This window comes from Chiloscyllium plagiosum, chromosome 2 (genome assembly GCF_004010195.1).
Source record: "Chiloscyllium plagiosum isolate BGI_BamShark_2017 chromosome 2, ASM401019v2, whole genome shotgun sequence".
Classification (NCBI taxonomy): Eukaryota; Metazoa; Chordata; class Chondrichthyes; order Orectolobiformes; family Hemiscylliidae; genus Chiloscyllium; species Chiloscyllium plagiosum.
Genome location: NC_057711.1, coordinates 101,429,367 through 101,449,371, shown reverse-complemented (window position 1 = coordinate 101,449,371; position 20,005 = coordinate 101,429,367). Strand labels below are relative to the sequence as shown.

Sequence of the window (20,005 nt, the reverse complement as noted above, 5' to 3'; positions counted from 1 at the left end):
AATTGCGCCACCCAGGCGCCAGGCAAGGGCCATCTCCAACAAGAGAGAATTTAGCCATCACTATGGTGTTATCATCATTGTAACCATTGACCAAAAACTGAAATGGGCAAGCTATATGAATATTGTGGCTGCAAGAGCAGGTCAGAGGCAAGGAATTCTGCAACGTGTAACTCCTCTTGTTTTCCCAATTTTTATCTCCCATATACAAAGCAAAAATCAGGGGTGTGATGAAATACTCTTCTGTGTGAGTGCAGCTCTAACAAAGCTCAAGTAGCTTGACACCATTCAGGACACAGCAGCCTGTTTGATTGGTTCCTCGTTCCTTCAGCATTCAATCCTTGCACCACTGATGCTCAGTAGCAACAGTGCATGCCCATCTACTAGATGTGCTGCAGCAACTTGCCATAGCTCCTTTGACAGCACCTTCCAACCCACAATTCTACCACTATGGAGTAGAAGGACAAATCCATGGGAAGCGCACCACTTGCTTGTTCCCTTCCAAGCTACAAACATCTTGACTTGGAACTATATTGCGTTTCATTCCATGTTGCTGGGTCAAAAATCTTAATAGCACTGATAGTACTGCAGCTTTTCAGGAAGACAGTTCACTACCTTATCAAGCACAATTTGGGACTGGAAAAACATACAACTGTAGCTAGTGATACCCATATCTTGAAAACAAATTTTAAAAAATATATAGGCCTTTGGTGAGATTACACCTTTCACACTGTGCAATTTTGATCTTCTAACCTTAGGTTTTGTGTACTTTTAAAGAAATGCAATGAAGGTTCACAAGACTGAGTCTGTGATGCAAAAGCTCTCATTTCAAAAGAGGTTGAGCAGAATGGGCATATATTCTGAGTTTTCAAAGAATGAGAGTTGATCATTGAGAATATCATGTTCTGAAAGGATATGATCAGAGTGAGTTCTGAGTTGCTTTTCCTTGGTTGGAGGACTAAATGTTGGGACCATAGAAACAGAATAAGGTGACATATATTTAAGATGGAGATGAGATTTTTTTTCATTTTGAAGATTGTGCATGTTTGGGTATCGCGATTTCAGTGAGCTGTAGACACTCAATAAGCTTAAAATTTGAGAGACGTGGACTTTTGGACACTAAGAAAATCAAAGGATAAAGTGAGAAAGTTCAGCCCTGATCTTCCAAAATATCCTACAGGCTCAAAGAGTCATTCTGCTCCTGCTTCTGTTTGTTATGTTCATTTATCACCCAATCATCAATGTTGTCATGAAAAACGTCAGTCTGTTTTTGTAGTTAAAACTATTTTTTTTCAGCCAAGACACCTCAAAGTGACCTGCCATTGAATTCTGTGTGCCACTTTAAAGTCCTTTCTCCATCATCTTGATTTTATTTTGCTGTTTCCCTTTGGTTTGTGAAGAATTAACTGTACTACTATTTTGATACCATTTGCAGATTTTGACACCACTCCTTATCGGTTCATCCATGGTACTTGCTAGGAATTTAAAATAGGACATCTGAAGGCAGTCTTATTTGAAACTTATTGGCTGAGTATTCTGCAGTAATTCTGTCGTGCACGCTGGTATCTCAGTTGATTTTCTTGCATTGATGCCAGATAATATGATGAGAGTTCTCTTTGAGTTTGTTTTTTCAACATTACAATGACTTTATTTTCTTCACTGACTTTTTTGCCAGCTGACATGGTACATTGCTGATTTACGGGAATGGTAAATTTGAAGTAGCTAAAAGAATGTCCCTTTACAATAACTAAATAACATGTACAGTCTTCATTACTGCAGTTAACATTTGGTTTAGTTTTATTTAACAATTCAAATCAAAGTGTTTTTTTTTCTCTGCACAGAAACTGATACCAATCTTGCCAGCACCAGATGCAAAAATAAAGGTAATGGAAAGAGAAAACTGGATGACAGTTTATCACTAACATCGACAGATGCATTTGGTGCAGTCAACAATTCTTCAGAACGTTCAAGTGTTGACATTAAAGTGGAGAGCAGCACAGCCAAGGATCCGCTGATGTGTAAACAGGAGGATGTGTTCTATGAGAAGGCCAAATTATGTCAGAAATCATTTGATGATATTGCCACAGATAATGAACAGAGCTGCTGGAAACGACGCGAAACTGGCAGTGTCTCCACAGAGGAGGAAACCAGCGAAGCAGAGAGTGGAGAAAATGGCTTAGAGCCTGGAGAAATACCAAGTGTAATAATATTTTTAAAAATATGTCCAAGAAATACCAGCAGTGAATTAATGTATAACACTTTCTTTCCATAAACATTGCTTCATTTAACAGGTGCTGTTAAAAATTTAACAGTACAATATGGGCAAGAATTGTTAAATGTAATTGGAAAAAACTGCATTGCTGAATCATTGAATTCTTCACTTGCCATTTTCCCCAGAAAACCTGCATAATTGTTGCAATGAAGAGTTTTAGTTGAATATAGTGGTCATGGATCCTGCATTAAGTCTGAGAAGATAAGTAAAAACTGGGATTGTGTAGATCGTTGGCTTAGCAACTCGATGCCACTGATCTTTTATTTCATAAATGAAGGTGCATTGTAAACTTCCAATCTCAGAGCTACAGTTACCATTGTTAATCTACAGGCCTGTTGTATTGCGTTGGTGCTAATTCTAGAAATGTAAAATCAAAGAAATATTCAGGAAAACAATTGTTTATAAATTTAGCAGGACCTGGACCAATATCTGAGGCAGCTTTTAAAAATTCATTTGTGGGTGTTGGTGTCACTGGCTGGTCAGCATTTATTTCTGTCCCTTGTTGCTCTTGTGAACATGGAAGTGAGCATCTTTTGAACTGATGCAGTCCTCCTGCAGTAGGCTGCCTCACAATGCCATTCAGGAGGGAATTCCAGGATTTTGACCCAGCCACAATGAAGGAATGGTGATTATATTTCCAAGTTAGGATGGTGAGTGGCTTGGTAGGGAACTTGTAGAATTGACAGTTCTTCTTGGTGGAAGTGGTTGTGAGTTTGGAAGGTGCTGCTGAGGATCATTGGTAAATTTCTGCAGTGACTCTGTAGAGAGTACACACTGCTGCTACTGAACATACTGTTTGTGGATGTGCTGCCAAACAAGCAGGCTGCTTTGTCCTGGATGGTGTCAAGCTTCTTGAGTGTTGTTGGAATTGAGCTCATCCAGGCAACTGAGCAGTATTCCATCACACCCCTGACTTGTGCCTAATAGATTATGGACAGGCTTTGAGGAGTCAGGAAGTGAGGTACTCACTGCAGTATTCCTCGCCTTTGACGTGCTCTTGTAGCCACTGTTCGTGCTGAATCCAGTTGAGGTTCTGGCCAGTGCTAACCCCTTGGATGCTGATAATGGAGGATTCAATGATGGTAATATCATTGAATACCAAGAGGCAGTGATTAGATTGTTTCTTATTGGTGATGGTCATAGTCTGGCATTTTGTCATTTTTTTGTCATTTACACAAATGATTTGGATGCAAGCATAAGAGGTACAGTTAGTAAGTTTGCAGATGACACCAAAATTGGAGGTGTAGTGGACAGCGAAGAGGGTTACCTCAGATTACAACAGGATCCTGGATCAGATGGGCCAATGGGCTGAGAAGTGGCAGATGGAGTTTAATTCAGATAAATGCGAGGTGCTGCATTTTGGGAAAGCAAACCTTAGCAGGATTTATACACTTAATGGTAAGGTCCTAGGGAGTGTTGCTGAACAAAGAGACCTTGGAGTGCAGGTTCATAGCTCCTTGAAAGTGGAGTCACAGGTTGATAGAATAGTGAAGAAGGCGTTTGGTATGCTTTCCTTTATTGGCCAGAGTATTGAGTACAGAGGTTGGGAGGTCATGTCGCGGCTGTACAGGACATTGGTTAGGCCACTGTTGGAATATTGCTTGCAATTCTGGTCTCCTTCCTATCGGAAAGATGTTGTGAAAGTTGAAAGGGTTCAGAAAAGATTTACAAAGATGTTGCCAGGGTTGGAGAATCTGAGCTACAGGGAGAGGCTGAATAGGCTGAGGCTGTTTTCCCTGGAGCGTCGGAGGCTGAGGGGTGACCTTATAGGGGTTTACAAAATTGTGAGGGGCTTGGATAGGATAAATAGACAAAGTCTTTTCCTTGGGGTCGGGGAGTCCAGATCTACAGGGCATAGGTTTAGGGTGAGAGGGGAAAGATACAAAAGAGACCTAAGGGGCAACCTTTTCACGCAGAGGGTGGTACGTGTATGGAATGAGCTGCCAGAGGATGTGGTGGAAGCTGGTACAATTGCAACATTTAAGAGGCATTTGGACGGGTATATGAATAGGAAGGGTTTGGAAGGATATGGGCCGGGCGCTGGCAGGTGGGACTAGATTGGGTTGTGATATCTGATCGGCATGGATAGGTTGGACCGAAGGGTCTGTTTCCATGCTGTACATCTCTATGACTCTCTATGTAGGCCAGATCAGGTGAGAATGGCAGATTTCCTTCTTTGAAGGACATTAGTGAACGAGGTGGGTTTTTCTGACCATTGACAATGGATTCATGGTGATCATCAGATTCTTAGTCCAGATTTTTTTAAATTGAATTCAAATTCCTCCTTGTGCGATGGCAGGATTTGAACCTGTGTCCCCAGAACAGTTTTCGAGTACAACTCTATTCATTAAATATTTACAGAGAAGTGCATTGGGGAAAATTATTGGGGCAACTGCTCTTTGTCCCACAGAATTTATACTTCAGTGTCTTATTGGTCCTGAACAATAAAGTTAGACCACATCAAGGATTCATTTAAATGTTAGAAGCTAAATTGGCAGAGCTCCTGTTTTTGTAAGCAAGTTGTTTACATGACATTTAAAGGTTTGTCTTGGATATGCTCCACACTGATGCCCTTGACTACTGATCTTAACTACTGAGTGTTTAATTTGTTTTATGGTGAAGTCATTCAACCAATTGTTGAAGAACAGGTGTTGGCATATTCTTGTTTAAAAATGCTGCTATATCTTCTAATATGCTGGTTGATATAAAATTGACAAAGTTTTTCTATTTTTATTAATTGACTTTTTTAAATAGCGGCATAGCGTACAAAAAGCACAGAAATGAAGCTGAACCTATATAAAGTCTCAATTGTGTTCAGTTCTTCTACCTTGTTTTAGGAAAGGTATAATGGTCTCTGAGAGGATGCAGAAAGCTTTTTTCTAAAATGGTATTAGGATGCGAGAGGTCGATGTTTGTGAACTTGAGAAACTGGGATCGTTCTCCTTAGAGCTGAGAGAGAATTTTGATGTGGAGGTGATGCTGTTGGACTGGGTTAGACAAGGTCAAGAATCACATGACACCAGGTTACAGTGCAACAGCTCTATTTGAAAACACTTGTTTTCAGAGTGTTGCGCCTTCATCAGGTGCAGTGAGAGAGGAGGCATCAGACACAGCATGTATAAGTAAAAGATCAAAGGGTCATACAAGTGATGCAAATGTATTGAACAAACCTATGCCCTCTAGTTCTGGACTCCCCCACCCCAGGGAAAAGACTTTGTCTGTTTATCCTATCCACGCCTGTCATGATTTTATAAACCTTTATAAGGTCACCCTCTCAACTTCCGACACTCCAGGGCAAACAGCCCGAGCTTATTCAACCTCTCCCTATAGCTCAAACCCTCCAACTCTGGTAACATCCTTGTAAATCTTTTCTGAACCCTTTCAAGTTTCACAACATCTTTCCGATAGGAAGGAGACCAGAATTGCATGCAATATTCCAATAGTGGCCTAACCAATGTCCTGTACAGCCGCAACATGAACTCCCAATTCCTGTACTCAATACTCTGACCAATAAAGGAAAGCATACCAAACACCACCTTCACTAGCCTATCTACCTGCGACTCCACTTTCTAGGAGCTATGAACCTGCACTCCATGGTCTCTTTTGTCCAGCATGTCCCTAGGACCTTACCATTAAGTATATAAGTCCTGCTAAGATTTGCTTTCCCGAAATGCAGCACCTCACATTTATCTGAATTAAACTCCATCTGCCACTTCTCAGCCTATTGGCCCATCTGATCAAGATCCAATTGTAATATGAGGTAACCTTCTTCGTTCACTACACCTCCAATTTTGGTGTCATCTGCAAACTTACTAACTATGCCTCTTATGCTCACATCCAAATCATTTACATTAATCATGAAAAGTAGAGGGCCCAGCACCGATCATTGTGGCACTCCACTGGTCACAGACCTCAAGTCTGAAAAACAATCCTCCACCACCACCACCCTCTGTCTTCTACATTTCAGCCAGTTCTGTATCCAAATGGCTCGTTCTCCCTGTATTCCATGGGATCAAACCTTGCTCACCAGTTTCCCATGGGGAACCTTGTCGAACGTCTCACTGATGTCCATATAGATCACGTCCACCGCTCTGCCCTCATTAATCCTCATTGTTACTTCTTCAAAAAACTCAATCAAGTTTGTGAGATGTGATTTCCCACACACAAAGCCATGTTGACCATCTCTAATCAGTTCTTGCCTTTCCAAATACATGTACGTCCAACAACTTGCTCACCAATGATGTCAGGCTCACTGGTCTATAGTTCCCTAGCTTGTCCTAGGGCCAAGTTAGCCAACCTCCAGTCTTCCGGCACCTCACCTGTGACTATCAATGATACAACTATCTTAGTAAGAGGCCCAGCAATCACTTCCCTAGCTTCCCACAGAGTTCTTGGGTATACCTGATCCAGATCCTGGAGATTTATCAACTTGTATGTGTTTCAAGATCACCTAGCACTTCCTCCCCTGTAATATGGACATTTTTCAAGCTGTCACCATCTATTTACTTACATTCTATATCTTCCAAGTCCTTTTTCACAGTAAATACTGATGCAAAATATTCATTTAGTATCTATCCCATCTTCTGCAGCTCCACACAAAGGCCGCCTTGTTGGTCTTTGAGGGGTCTTATTCTCTCCTTCGTTACCCGTTTGTCCTTAATGTATTTGGAAAAACCCTTTGGATTCTCCTTAACTCTATTTGCCAAAGCTGTCTCATGTCCCCTTTTTGCTCTCCTGATGTATTTCTCTCTTATGTATAGTCCTACTGCCTTTATATTCTTCTAAGGATACACTCGATCTATCCTGTCTATATCTGACATATGCTTCCTTCTTTTTCTTAACCAAACTCTCAATTTCTTTAGCCATCCAGCATTCCCTATTCCTACCAGCCTTTCCTTTCACCCTAACAGGAATATACTTGTTCTGGACTTTCGTTATCTCATTTCTGAAGGTTTCCCATTTTCCAGCCGTCCCTTTACCTGAGAACATCTGCCCCCAATCAGCTTTTGAAAGTTCTTGCCTAATACCGTCAAAGTTGGTCTTTCTCCAATTTAGAACTTCAATTTTTAGATCCGGTCTATCCTTTTCCATCACTCTTTTTAAAGCTAATAGAATTATGGTTGCTGGCCCCAAAGTGGTCCTCCACTGGCACCTCGGTCACCTGCCCTGCCTTATTTCCCAAGAGTAGGTCAAGTTTTGCACCTTCTCTAGTAGTACATCCACAGACTGAATCAGAAAATTTTCTTGTCCACACTTAACAAATTCCTCTCCATCTAAACCCTTAACACTATAGCAGTTCCAGTCTATATTTGAAATTTAAAATCCCCAACCATAACCACCCTCCATTTCCCTCTGACTATTAGGGGGTCTGTAATCCAACCCCAATAAGGTGATCATCCCTTCCTTATTTCTCAGTTCCACCCAAACGGCTTCCCTGGATGTATTTCTGGGAATATCGTCCCTCAGTACAGTTGTAATGCTATCCCTTATCAAAAACACCACTCCCCCTCCTCTCTTGCCTCTTTCTCTCCTTCCTGTAACATTTGATCTTGGAACATTAAGCTGCTCTTTCTGTCCATCCCTGAGCTATGTTTCTGTAATTGCTATGATATCCCAGTCCCATGTTCCTAACCATGCCCTGAGTTCATCTGCCTTCCCTGTTAGGCCTCTTGCAATAAAATAAATGCAGTTTAATTTATCAGTCCTATCTTGTTCTCTGTTTCGTCCCTGCCTGCCCTGATTGTTTGACTTGCCTTTGTTCTCAACTGTACCAGTCCTAAATTGATCTATTTCCTCACTATTTCCCTGGGTCCCACCTCCCACCTTACTAGTTTAAATCCTCCCGAGCAGCTCTAGCAAATCTCCCTGCCAGCATATTAGTCCCCTTCTGATTTAGATGCAATCCGTCCTTCTTGTACAGGTCATTTCGACCCCAAATGAGCTTCCAATGATCCAAAAGTATGAATCCTTCTCCCATATACCAGCTCCTCAGCCATGCATTCATCTGCTCTATCCTCTTATTCCTGCCCTCACTAGCTCGTATCATCGGGAGTAATCCAGATATTACTACTCTTGAGGACCTCCTTTTTAAATTCCTGCCTAACTCTGTAATCTCCCTTCAGAATTTCAATCTTTTCCCTTCCTATATCTTTGGTTCCAATGTGTATAATGACCTCCTGCTGGCCCCTCTTACCCTTGAGAACATTCTGCACCCTCTCTGAGACATCCTTGATCCTGGCACCAGGGATGCCACACACCATTCTGAATTTTCATTGCTGGCCACAGAAACGTCTGTCTGTACCTCAGATTATAGAGTCCCCTAATGCAATCAATCTCTTGGAACCCAACGTACCCCTCATTGCATTAGGGCCAGTCTCAATACCAGACACTTGGCTGTTCGTGCTACGTTCCCCTGAGAATCCATCACTCCCTACATTTTCCAAAACAGCATACTTGTTTGAAATGCGGATAGCCACAGAAGACTCCTGCACTAACTGCCTACCTCTCTTAACTTTCCTGGAGTTAACTCATCTCTGTGTCTATCTGCGACTTTTCCCCCTTCCTATAACTGCCATCCATGTCATCCCCTTGCTCTTGAAAGTTCCTCATTGCCTGTAACTGTCTCTCCAGCCATTCCATTCGATCTGATAGGATTCACAACCAACTGCATTTATTGCAGATATAATCCTCAGTAACCCGTCAACTCTCCCTAAACTTCCACATCCAACAAGAAGAGAATATAACTCTACTAAGGGCCATTTTTGCTTCCTTCAGTCTACAGACCCAGAAAATAACACTGTCTTATTCCTCTACAAACACTGCTTCAGGTTAAATTAATACTTATGGCTTATATTTTAAGTTTAATCAAGAGACATATCTTAATAAAACATATAATTGTGGAAGAACCCACTCTACTCCCTACTGCAGACTTACTTTAAGGCCAGAATTAAAAATATTCACTTATCTATTTCTATGCTGTGACCTGGGATTAAATAAAATGCCACAGATGTTTATCTTGGTGAAGTAAATGTCACCATAGTCTCAGAGGACCATTGGCTGGTCTCTCATTAGAGAGAGAGAGACGACTGGTGGTGATATTAACCTGAGGGTTACCAGGCCTCAGCCCTTCATGATGACCTCAGCAAGTGCAGGATTTGAAGTTTCAATAAATTCAGTAGCATGAAATTGGAAATCACATTAGGGAAGTGTTTGGTTCATTTGGCTGAAGGTTTATCGAGTTCTTCATCCACTTTTCTTGTTATAGGTGATGTTACTTCGTCTTCATTGACCGACAGATTCCGTTCTAATTTATTAGACATTCATCTGAAGAACAATAATCTCTCCTTCGTCTAGTGTTTTAATTGTAAAGTAGTGACTAAGAACCTAGAAACAGTGGCCTGTCATTTCCACCATAGCGAGCCCCTCCGGCTTTGGTACTTAATAATGTAAATGTACTGAGCTAAATTGAATAAAAAGCTAACTACTTCAGTGTCAGAAAACTACAAATACTGTTTGAAATATTCGGTGTGTCTACTAGTGTTTTCAGAGAATGGCCAGATTGGATTTTCAGATGGAGTCCTCCATCAGATTTGATGGTATGAAAATTAACAATGCTCAAAAAGGCACTGAACAAGGGAAACAGAAGGCAGACTTTCAACCATGATCATTTTCTCTTATCTTTGTATAATGCCATTTATACCTCAAGATATTCTAAAATGCTTTATAGAAAAGCTTTTGAAATGTGTAACTATTGTGACATGAAGGAAGAACAAAATGTCAAAGCTGATCTAACATTCAGATAGCTGCCATCAGTATTAAAATGCTAATTTTGTTTCAATTTGACGAGATGTTATAATTAGCAGCATTCTTCCTGTCTGGAGTTTCATTGGTTCATACATTCAAGTTGTGTAATTGGATTCTTAAGCAAAATTCTAAATTCAAGCCAAACATTCACTGATTTGTAAAAACAAGATGCATTGACTTCTCATTGTTACTCATTGTTCAGTTTTGCTCACAGTACACTTTATTTGGAAAGTTTAAGGTACATTACATATCAATTGAAATCAAACGTTATATAAAATGCAAGACAATCCATTTTCTTTCAGTACAGTATGTTATAACCTGAGGTGCCTCTTGACATTTTTAATTATTTCATGGGATGTGGGCAATACTGGCAAGTCCAGCATTGTGCCCACCTTCTCTAACTGCTGCAGTACTTCTCATGAATTGCCATTATAACTTATATTTAGTGTTGTTTTCATGTCAGGTGTATAGGCCTGAAAGGTTTACACAAATTCTAGCCCCCGTTGTCAACGATAATGAGAAGACCATGGACAGTGGAGCTTCCCCACTGAGCCTTCTGGATCGTTGTTTACCAAGTTATTTATGGAAGTAAAGGGCATAGTTGAAGCTTTTTTTTTGTTGAGGGAATAAGAGTTTGCTCACAATTACTGGTAACCACAGTAATATGAGACTGGGTGTTGCTAAACTGTTTATTTTCAGGGTGCGTGCTAAAATGTTGTATTTCCCAGGCCATTGTTACTATTCTCCAATGTAGAAGAATTATCTTTAATTAAAGTGGCATAGACTTTACATTGTTGTATCCAACTTAAAAATCATTCATTTTCATTGAATTCTGTCCCAATTCCACGTGGTAGTGAACTTTGTGAAGCAATAATTAACTTATTTCTCTGTCAAGCCTGTTTTTGAGTTCTAATTTAAGGTTACGTAAAATGATCTCTTGACCACCACATTATTATTTATTTGTACAGGAAAAATAGAAGCATGAGGCTGTGCTGGCTTTGGGAGTCTTGTTTAGCAGGAATTTTTTGTCTAATTCTGCCAAAAGTTTGGGCCAATGTAGTCATGCTTTGGAGAGAATTAATAGTTCTAGTGCATCGACTATGCACAATGTCAAATTGCTTCTTCTCTCATCATCAACAGTATAATCCAACATTATTGCCAGTAGATCTGATGAAATGAATGCAAAATGATGCAAGGGACTGTTGGCAGTCTAACTGACCAGTTCTTGCTCAGTAATCATAATTTTGCTGTCAATTTGGGTTCTGCTTGAGCCATTCAGCCTCTGACTTCATTACAGCTTTGGTCCAAACATGAAAGTAACTCCTTATGACATCAAGGCTGAAGTTGACTGAGTGTGGCATCAAGGTGCACGAGCAAAATTGGAGTCAATGGGAATCAGTGGGGGCTGGGATATTTTTCACTTGTTGAATTATAAGGATTATTGTTTTTGGAGGCCAGTCATCTCATCCTGGACATTACTGCAGAAACTCATAAAGCAGTGTCCTAGGCCCACTTATCAATAATCGCTTCATCAATGACCTTCCTCTATCGTAAGTCACAGGTGAAGATGTTCACTGTTAGTTAAAGCATAGAACAGTACAGCACAGAACAGGCCCTTCAGCCCACGATGTTGTGCTGAGCATTTATCTTAATCTTAGATAAACCTAACCTACCACACCCTTCAACTTATTGCTGGGCATGTGCTTGTCCAGCAGTCGCTTAAACGTCCCTAATGTTTCTGACTCTACTGCCACCGCTGGCAGTGCATTTCACGCACTCACCACTCTCTGCGTAAAGAACCTACCTCTGACATCTACCCATATCTTCCTCCAATCACTTTAAAATTATGACCCCTCGTGACAGCTATTTCTACTCTGTGGAAAGGTCTCTGGCTATCTACTCTATCTATGCCTCTCATTACCTCTATCAAGTCACCTCTCTTTCTTCCTTCTCTCCAGTGTGAAAAGCCCTTGCTCACTCAACCTCCCTTCATAAGACAAGTCCTCCAATCCAGGCAGCATCTAGTAAATCTCATCTGCACCCTCTCAAAGCATCTACATCCTTCCTATAATGAGGCAACCAGAACTGGACACAATATTCCAAGTGTGGTCTAACCACAGTTTTATAGAGCTGCAGCAAAACCTCATGGCTCTTAAAACTCAACCCCCTGTTCATGAAAGCCAAAACACCAAAAGCTGCCTTAACAACCCTATCAATTTGTGTGGCAACTTTGAGGGATTGATGTACGTGAACCCCAAGACCCCACTGTTCCTCCATACTGCCAAGAATCCTGTCTTTAACCCTGTATTCTGCATTGAAATTCAGCCTTCCAAAATGAATCGCTTCACATTTATCCAGGTTGAACTCTATCTGCCACTTCTCAGCCCAGCTCTGCATCCTGTCAATGTCCTGTTGTAGCCTGCAACAGCCCTTGACACTACCTACAACACCACCGACCTTGGTGACATTGGCAAGCATACTAACCCATCCTTCCACTATTTCATCCAAGTCACTTATAAAAACTACAAAGGGCAGAGGCCCAAGAACAGACACCTGCGGAATACCACTAGTCACCAGTCGCCTGATAGAATACTTTCCATCCACTACCACTTGCTGCCTTCTTCGAGCCAGCCAATTCTGTATCCAGACAGCCAAATTTCCCTGTATCCCATACCTCTTAATTTTCTGAATGAGTCTACTGTGGGGAACCTTCTCAAATGCCTTACTGAAATCCATTTACACCATAGCCATTGCTCGATATGTGGCTTGTCTCGCCACATCCTCAAAGAACTCAATAAGGCTTGTGAGGCATGACCTGTCCCTCACAAATCCATACTGACTATCTTTAATTCAACTATGTTTTTCTAAATAGTCATTAATCCTATCTCTCAGAATCCTTTCCAGTATCTTACTTACCATAGACATAAGACTGACTGGTCTGTAATCCCCTTTCTTGAACAGAGGAACAACACTCGCCTCCCTCTAATCATCCGGTACTACTTCTGTGGCGAGTGACGATGCATCATTGCCAGAGGTGCAGCAATCTCATTCCTCACTTCCCGTAGTAACCTTGGATATATGGTCCAGCCCTGGGAACTTAGCTATCTTTGTGCTTCCCAGTATTTCCAGCACATCCACTTTCTTAACATCAGTCTGTTCAAACCTATTAACCTTCTCCATGGTGTTCTTACTGTCAACAAGGTCCCTTTCTCCAGTGAATCCTGAAGCAAAACAACCATTTAGGGCCTCCCACAATATTCCCTATTTGTGATTCCTCAAATGCTGAATGTGTCTATGTACAGCAAGACCTGGACAGCCTCCAGGTTAGGCTTCGGTTGAGAAGCAGCAAATATTATTTACACCAGATAAATGTTAAACAATGACTATCTCCAATAAAATAATCTAACTGTCTCCCATTGACAGCATTATCATAGCTGAATTCCTCACTATCCACATCCTGTAGATTATTATTGACCAAGAACTGAACTGGATCAAGCACATAAATGCTGTGGCTGCAAGAGCAGGTCAGGAGTAACTTGTCTCCTGATTCACAAAAACTCCAGCATCTACAGGGCATTAGTAAGGAGTATTATGTGATACTGTCCATTTACCTGTTGAATGCAGCTCCAACTGCATTCAAGAACTTGCACCTCATTCAGGACAAAACTTGATTTGCACTCTCTCCATCATTAAAACAATGATAAAATATTCTTGGAGAGAGTAACAAGTGTTTCAGATCAGAGCCCCTTTATCAGAGCAGCTGAATGACATTGACCAATCAAGATCATGAACCATAAGGTACTAGATTGGAAGTAGCTGTGGGCTGGAAGATAGAGGAGTCATTAGAGCAGAGCCTGATTCACTCCCTACCCAACAGTAAGATACATGGAACTCCTGAGGTGTGGGAATCTCAATTGAGCTACCCTCAACTCTTTACCTTGAGACTAGTTTTGGTGTCCTGTGCACCCTGCCACATCCTTACCCAAACTCTTGAGATCTCTGTGACTCAAGTATCCACTGAATAAGTATGGAATATCTTCAGTGAAACATTGTTTTAATTTTTTAATGTCCATCTTAAGGAAGCAATTGACAGTGTAGGTAGCTAATTAAGTTCAGAATAGTTAGAATAAGCAGGGCCTTCCTTAGCGTTAAGGTTTTATAAATTTGAGTCCCTTGGTGTTGCAGTAGTGCACAGCTCAGTGAATTATGCATGTTTCATTTTGACAAAATATGTTATAGTGTATTTTAAATATGCAGTTATATTTCATGGATAATTTGTTTTAGGCTAGGTCACTTTATTTTATTAAAATGCTGAAATATTTTTCTTCTATTTTCAGTTTCCAGAACAGTTCATCAGAAACGTAGGAAAAAAGAAATCTGCCAAGAGTCGACGGCATCCGTTGTGCAAACCACCTGCTAGATCTCCATCAACTCTGGTCAAACAAGAATTGATTAGCGATGAAGGTTAGCATTTTAGAGATCACATTTACTTTGGAACTGTGAAATAGTAATTATTACTCTTGTCCATGTTTTAATACATATTCAAAAGGTTGCAGCATTTATTAAAAAATGTTTAAATATTGCATGTAGTTTAAAATTTTCATAACCAACTGCTGCTGTTTTCAAGTTCATTGCTGTGGTATACATTTGTGAAAGGATTTAGAGTATTGCCAGTGAGTCACCTTTAGTGATTTTCTAGAGTTAATATAAGCAAACTGCCTACAATTGAGTAATTCTAACATCTTCAATTTTATAGTGTTCTCAGGTTCTAGCTGAACATATATTCTTTACTGCCAGAGTTCATAGCTGAGCTCTGGAAGGCTGTATGTTATCATTGTTTAATTTGGCAGGAAAGTAAAAGGAGAGTATTATTTAAATGTGAATGACTGCAGTATTCTGAGGAGCATGCCCAAGAAATTCATGCTTTTTTTATTTTCTTGCTGGTTGCATGCATTCCTTAAAACAAGTGTTAATCTAACCTATTTCCTCTTGATATATCTAGAGCTATCATGAATTTGATGCAGTAAGCTGTTGGGCTTAATATGTGGGCTCAGTGTTAGGATAGTTGCTTTTTACTGTTTTAATGAAGACGTGATCTGCAAGTTTTCACGATACAATTAATCGACATACTCAGCAGTATAGATAGTACTCAACTGCTCAGGAGGATCTTGGTGCACAGGCGATTAGGCTTGAGACATAAATAAGTGCATGTGCTTCAGTAGGATGCTAAACTATATGTACATTCTCGGGCAAAAACTTTAATGCAAGTGGAGAATTAAAAGTTTGCATTTAACCCACCCCTAATTGAGATGTTCTCACAAACATCCAGAGCCAGCATTTTATCATTGGTCGTTTCTTGTACTGTTGCTTTTGTAAGACTTTAATTGAGACTTAATTAAGTACTTATTAAGAAAATAACTTCAAAATTGAAAATAAGTGTTAAAGTGAAAATGCAAATGTCTTACAAATGTTACAAGTTTTCCAAAACAATAATTCATATACTTTTTTTAACTTCTGAGCTAATTAAATCAGGAATTGGACTTGTTGATAATAGGATCATTGATCAAGAATATTGACTTTAAAAAATTGATAAGCTGAATATTTCGACAGAATGATGGGTTGTAATTGCTGATGGACTTTAAAACCTTAATCACATTCTGCTGAGTCTGGGAACAGTTCTCCCAGCGCTTGCTTCCTTATGTTCCCTAACATTGAGATATCTCTTTCATAAATGTTTCTCCTGTTTGTCCAGATTCCTACTCTGGGTAGCCTCTTAATTGTGAGTTTAAATCGACTGAGAGTGAAACTGATAAATTAAGGCAGTTGCCCAGTTCTCTCTTGTTGATTATCAGTGTTATTTTAATGTGATGATTTTCCTGTTTTATTTCTGGAACCTTGCAACAGTTTTAAGAAATGTATGTGCTGGGAAGAGTACTGTTTATTATCATCTGTTGACCATCCCAGCTTATGGTAATAAGGGACAAGTCAGACCTCAGAGTGAATCTAGTTTGATAGATCATAAGTTTTTATCTTAAAGTTTGTTTACCTCAATTACTGAACATATTCATCCAAGGATGTCAATGTACTGTTAACAAAAGAACATCAAAGTTTCTTACATCCAAACTAAAATATTTAGTTATATTGTAAGAACTTGTTGAAATTGTCCTATTACAAATTTTAAAAATAAAAATTAAATCCTATTATCCTTCATAGCAAACTTAGAGTCTGAAACCTCGGTGAAAGGTTTCTACTTTATAGTTTCTGACTGGCAAATTTCTATATTCACTTGATGATATTATCTTTAATCAATGTCTCTTTGTGGGATCCTTAAACAAATTGCTAACATAGCTCACTTAAATCTAAACATGTGTTCCTTAAACTCATGCATTCAGCAGCCTTACAAGATATCTTCCTCTCAGATACCTAACTCCTTCGGTTTCTCGATGTTTTCCTTTACTAAATTCTAAGCACTCAGGAGTTATTTTCTTCCACCCTAACTGTTCTGGAGACTGCTAAAATGTACTTGTTGCTGTTGTAGGCCTTTTTTCTCTCAGCAATCTGCACCTCTCTCTGAAAGAAACCTGCACACTCACAGGCCTTCTGGATAATCCTGTCTCCTTTTCTCTCTGCCTGGGTCTTAGTAAATTCTGTGTTTAAACCTTTTTTTTCTCTCTTCTATTCTTCTTGTGGAAAGCACTGAACTATTCACCTCAATGTTTTTTTAAGCCTCATTGAAAAGCAACAAACAAATTTCTGGATAACAAAAAGAGAAATGCTGGTGAAACTCAGCAGGTCTGGCAGCATCTGCAGAAAGAAAGTAGAGTTAATATTTAAGTCATGTGACGCTTCACTAAAACTGTTAGAAACTCAGAAAAGATGGTTTCTATACTGAAGGTAAAGTTGGGACGGTGCATAGAGAAGGGAGAGGAGAATGGAGAGGTGGAGATCGAGCCCAGAGAGAGAGTCCTGCACCACTCAAACCTTAAACATGAAACTCAAACTATTTTCTTCCCTCCTTAACATGCCAGTATAGAAGTGCAAATCAAACTTTTGGCGATACATGGTTCTGTCCATTTTTTTGAATTCAAGTTTCCATATACAATATTGACTTCCAAAACCTTGTGAAGGATCTTTGAGTGCACTTAGAAACAATGTTCCCCCTGTGATAAATGTGATACAATCTGAATCTTAATATACAGGGAACAAAATAAGCCATGTACAACTCATGCAGAATTTGACAGAAAAACTCTGCAGGTCTGGCAGCATCTGTGGAGAGAAGGCAGAGTTAATGTCTTGTGTCCAATGACCCTTCTTCAGACCTCTAGCAGATTTCCAGCATCTGTAGTTCTTTGTTTTTTTTTGTCAAGCACAAGCCATGTTCCCTTAAGATTCACATGTGTGGCTGTGCCGAAACCTTAAAAGAACCAAATAGTGCAATTGACAGACTGTGCTCAATAGTGAAAATTAAATAAGGGCATTGTTTTGAAAGCTTTGGGTTACGGAGAATTGTAATATGCAGGTGGGTTACTGCTGAATCTGCAGAGCCTGCATGTGTTTATTCGGGTATAAAATAACGGAGGAGGCATCTTGGTGTCTAAGTTCTTGCTTAGGAGCTAGCATTGGGTATATCAATATTGAAGAATGTTCAGGTGGTCTTGGGGGGAGTTGAACTGGATTTATGAATGCTTAGAAGGATGCTGGAAGGTAGCATTGTGATAAAGAGGAGATGGTGTTTGTGAAATTGGGTCTTGGTAAATATGGATCATCCTACCGAAGAGCTATGAGGCCTTTCCTACTCGCTGATTGATGACCATTGGGACGTCCAAGTCTGTTCTTGGCATGAAAAGATTTTAGGATTGTAACTGTTATTCAAAAGTATCAAAGCTTTATCCAAAACATTTAAATAGTAATATTAATGCAGTAGATTCTCAGACATGAAGTTAAACTATTGGCATATCTGTGTGATTGGTTAAGTTAGAAGGTTTTGGATTTTCAGATTGTTTGGCTTTAAGGAAGAAAATATCCATAAGCCTTTTAATTTCTCATCCTGTCTATTCCTCTGAACTTTCTGTCTCTCGCTAACTGTCTGGCTTGAGTATCTGCCCCCACATCACTTCACCAGCACCTTCCAACCAATGAGTTACCTAACCTAATCCACCTGTTATTCATAGTTCTCCAATCAATGCTCAGTATTTGAAAATACAGTGCATTGAATTATTTTCCGACTGTACCCCTTGTTGCTTCCTCTTGAGAGAACTGCCAGTTCAATACAAATTTTATCTGCATTATAGTTACTAATTTCACAAAAAATGCATATAATAAATGCAAATTATTAAACTGGATGAAGTAATTCATTTTCCTGGGGGTTTGGCATATGTTCTTTAGTTAAGACCCTAAGACATAGGAGCAGAAGTTAGACCGTATAGCCAATTGAGTCTGCTCTGCCATTCAATCATGGCTGATACATTTCTCATCCCCACTCTCCCAACTTCTCCCCATAACCCGAGATCCCCTTGACAATCAAGAACCGATCTACCTCAGTCTTAAAAACACTCAATGACCTGGCCTCCACAGCCTTTTGTGGCAGTGAATTCTATAGATTCACCACTCTCTGGCTGAAGAAGTTTCTCCTAAGCTCTTCTAAAAGATCTTACCTTCACTCTAAGGCTGTGCCCTCAGGTCCTCGTCTCTCCATTAGGACATCTTCCCAACATCCACTCGGTCCAGGCCATCCAATATTGTGTCAACTTCAATTACATCCCCCCCCCCATATGCTTCTAAACTCCATAGAGTATAGACCCAGAGTCCTCGAACGTTCCTCATATGTTAAACTTTTCATTCCTGGGACCATTCTTGTGGAAACAAGTTGAGAACATCTTATTAGTGACTGCTGTTGATCTGAGATCTGGGGGCAAAGGACAGGCTAGGTTTGAGAGCATGTTAGAACAATTAACAGAATATAGACTGAGGAAAATATTGACCGACCACTGTGAGAGATAGACTTAGGAGTCTGGAAAAGGGCACAAAAATCAATTTGTAAGTCAAAATAATGGTGGTGAAACATTTTTAATTCAAACATATCTACAATAATTATTAAAGCATAATTCAAAAGGCAGAAGATCAGTGCTAAATTTATTCAAGTTTACGATAGCAGGAAACATCAGTAATTTTGAGTGCAGTAATTGATCTTTAAGGTGTCTGGTGATATCTTGGTGATCTCCTTCATACATAGGTAGAATTGAAATAATGAAAGAACCAAGTTTTAATGCAACATTTTCAGTAATACTTAACCGTGTAATTAGAAAGTAATTTTAATTGATGTGGTAAACTGTTACTGAGTTGAAAGTGCAACCAATTATATTAGTATCATTTAATGCATTTCATTGTTTTTAAAATTCTTTTGGAGAGCTGAAGAATTACTCAGTGATTGTTTTTAGGTTTTAATTTATTAAAACTATTTTTGTCCAAAGTTTCAGCCAAATTTAAAACACAATGTGTTTGGTTTTCAGGTCCAATTCACTGGTGATGTTTTTCACTATACCATTTTGAAAAAGTAAAACGGATACTTATAGTTCATGCGGGTCTTATACCTCTCCCTGCTATATTTTCATGGTTGAATATAATCTGAAAGAAGTTGATAAGTGGCAATATGATTATGCATCATTTAATGCAGCTCACTATTATGCAGCACCCTCCAATCTCAAAGGAGGGTGCCTGTAAACAGGAAAGTGGCTTGAAGTGTGTATACTTCAATGCAAGAAGTATACGAAATAAGGTAGGTGAACTTGCAGCGTGGGTTGGTACCTGGGACTTCGATGTTGTGGCTATTACGGAGACATGGCTAGAACAGGGACAGGATTGCAGGTTCCAGGATTTAAATGTTTTAGAAGGGGCAGAGGTGGGGGTAAAAGAGGGGGAGGTATGGCATTGCTT

General features: G+C 39.7%; 1 protein-coding gene across 5 annotated transcripts in view; it reads left to right on the top strand.

Annotated features, from left to right (window-relative positions):
• Nucleotides 1–20,005, top strand: part of LOC122562270 (lysine-specific demethylase 4C-like) — a 437,697-nt gene that overhangs the window by 233,900 nt on the left and 183,792 nt on the right. For all 5 annotated transcript variants that reach the window (XM_043715065.1, XM_043715046.1, XM_043715057.1 and 2 more), the window contains 2 exons: nt 1,839–2,197; nt 14,410–14,536. In XM_043715065.1, the coding sequence (XP_043571000.1) occupies nt 1,839–2,197; nt 14,410–14,536 (486 nt within the window). The remainder of the gene's footprint in view (nt 1–1,838; nt 2,198–14,409; nt 14,537–20,005) is intronic.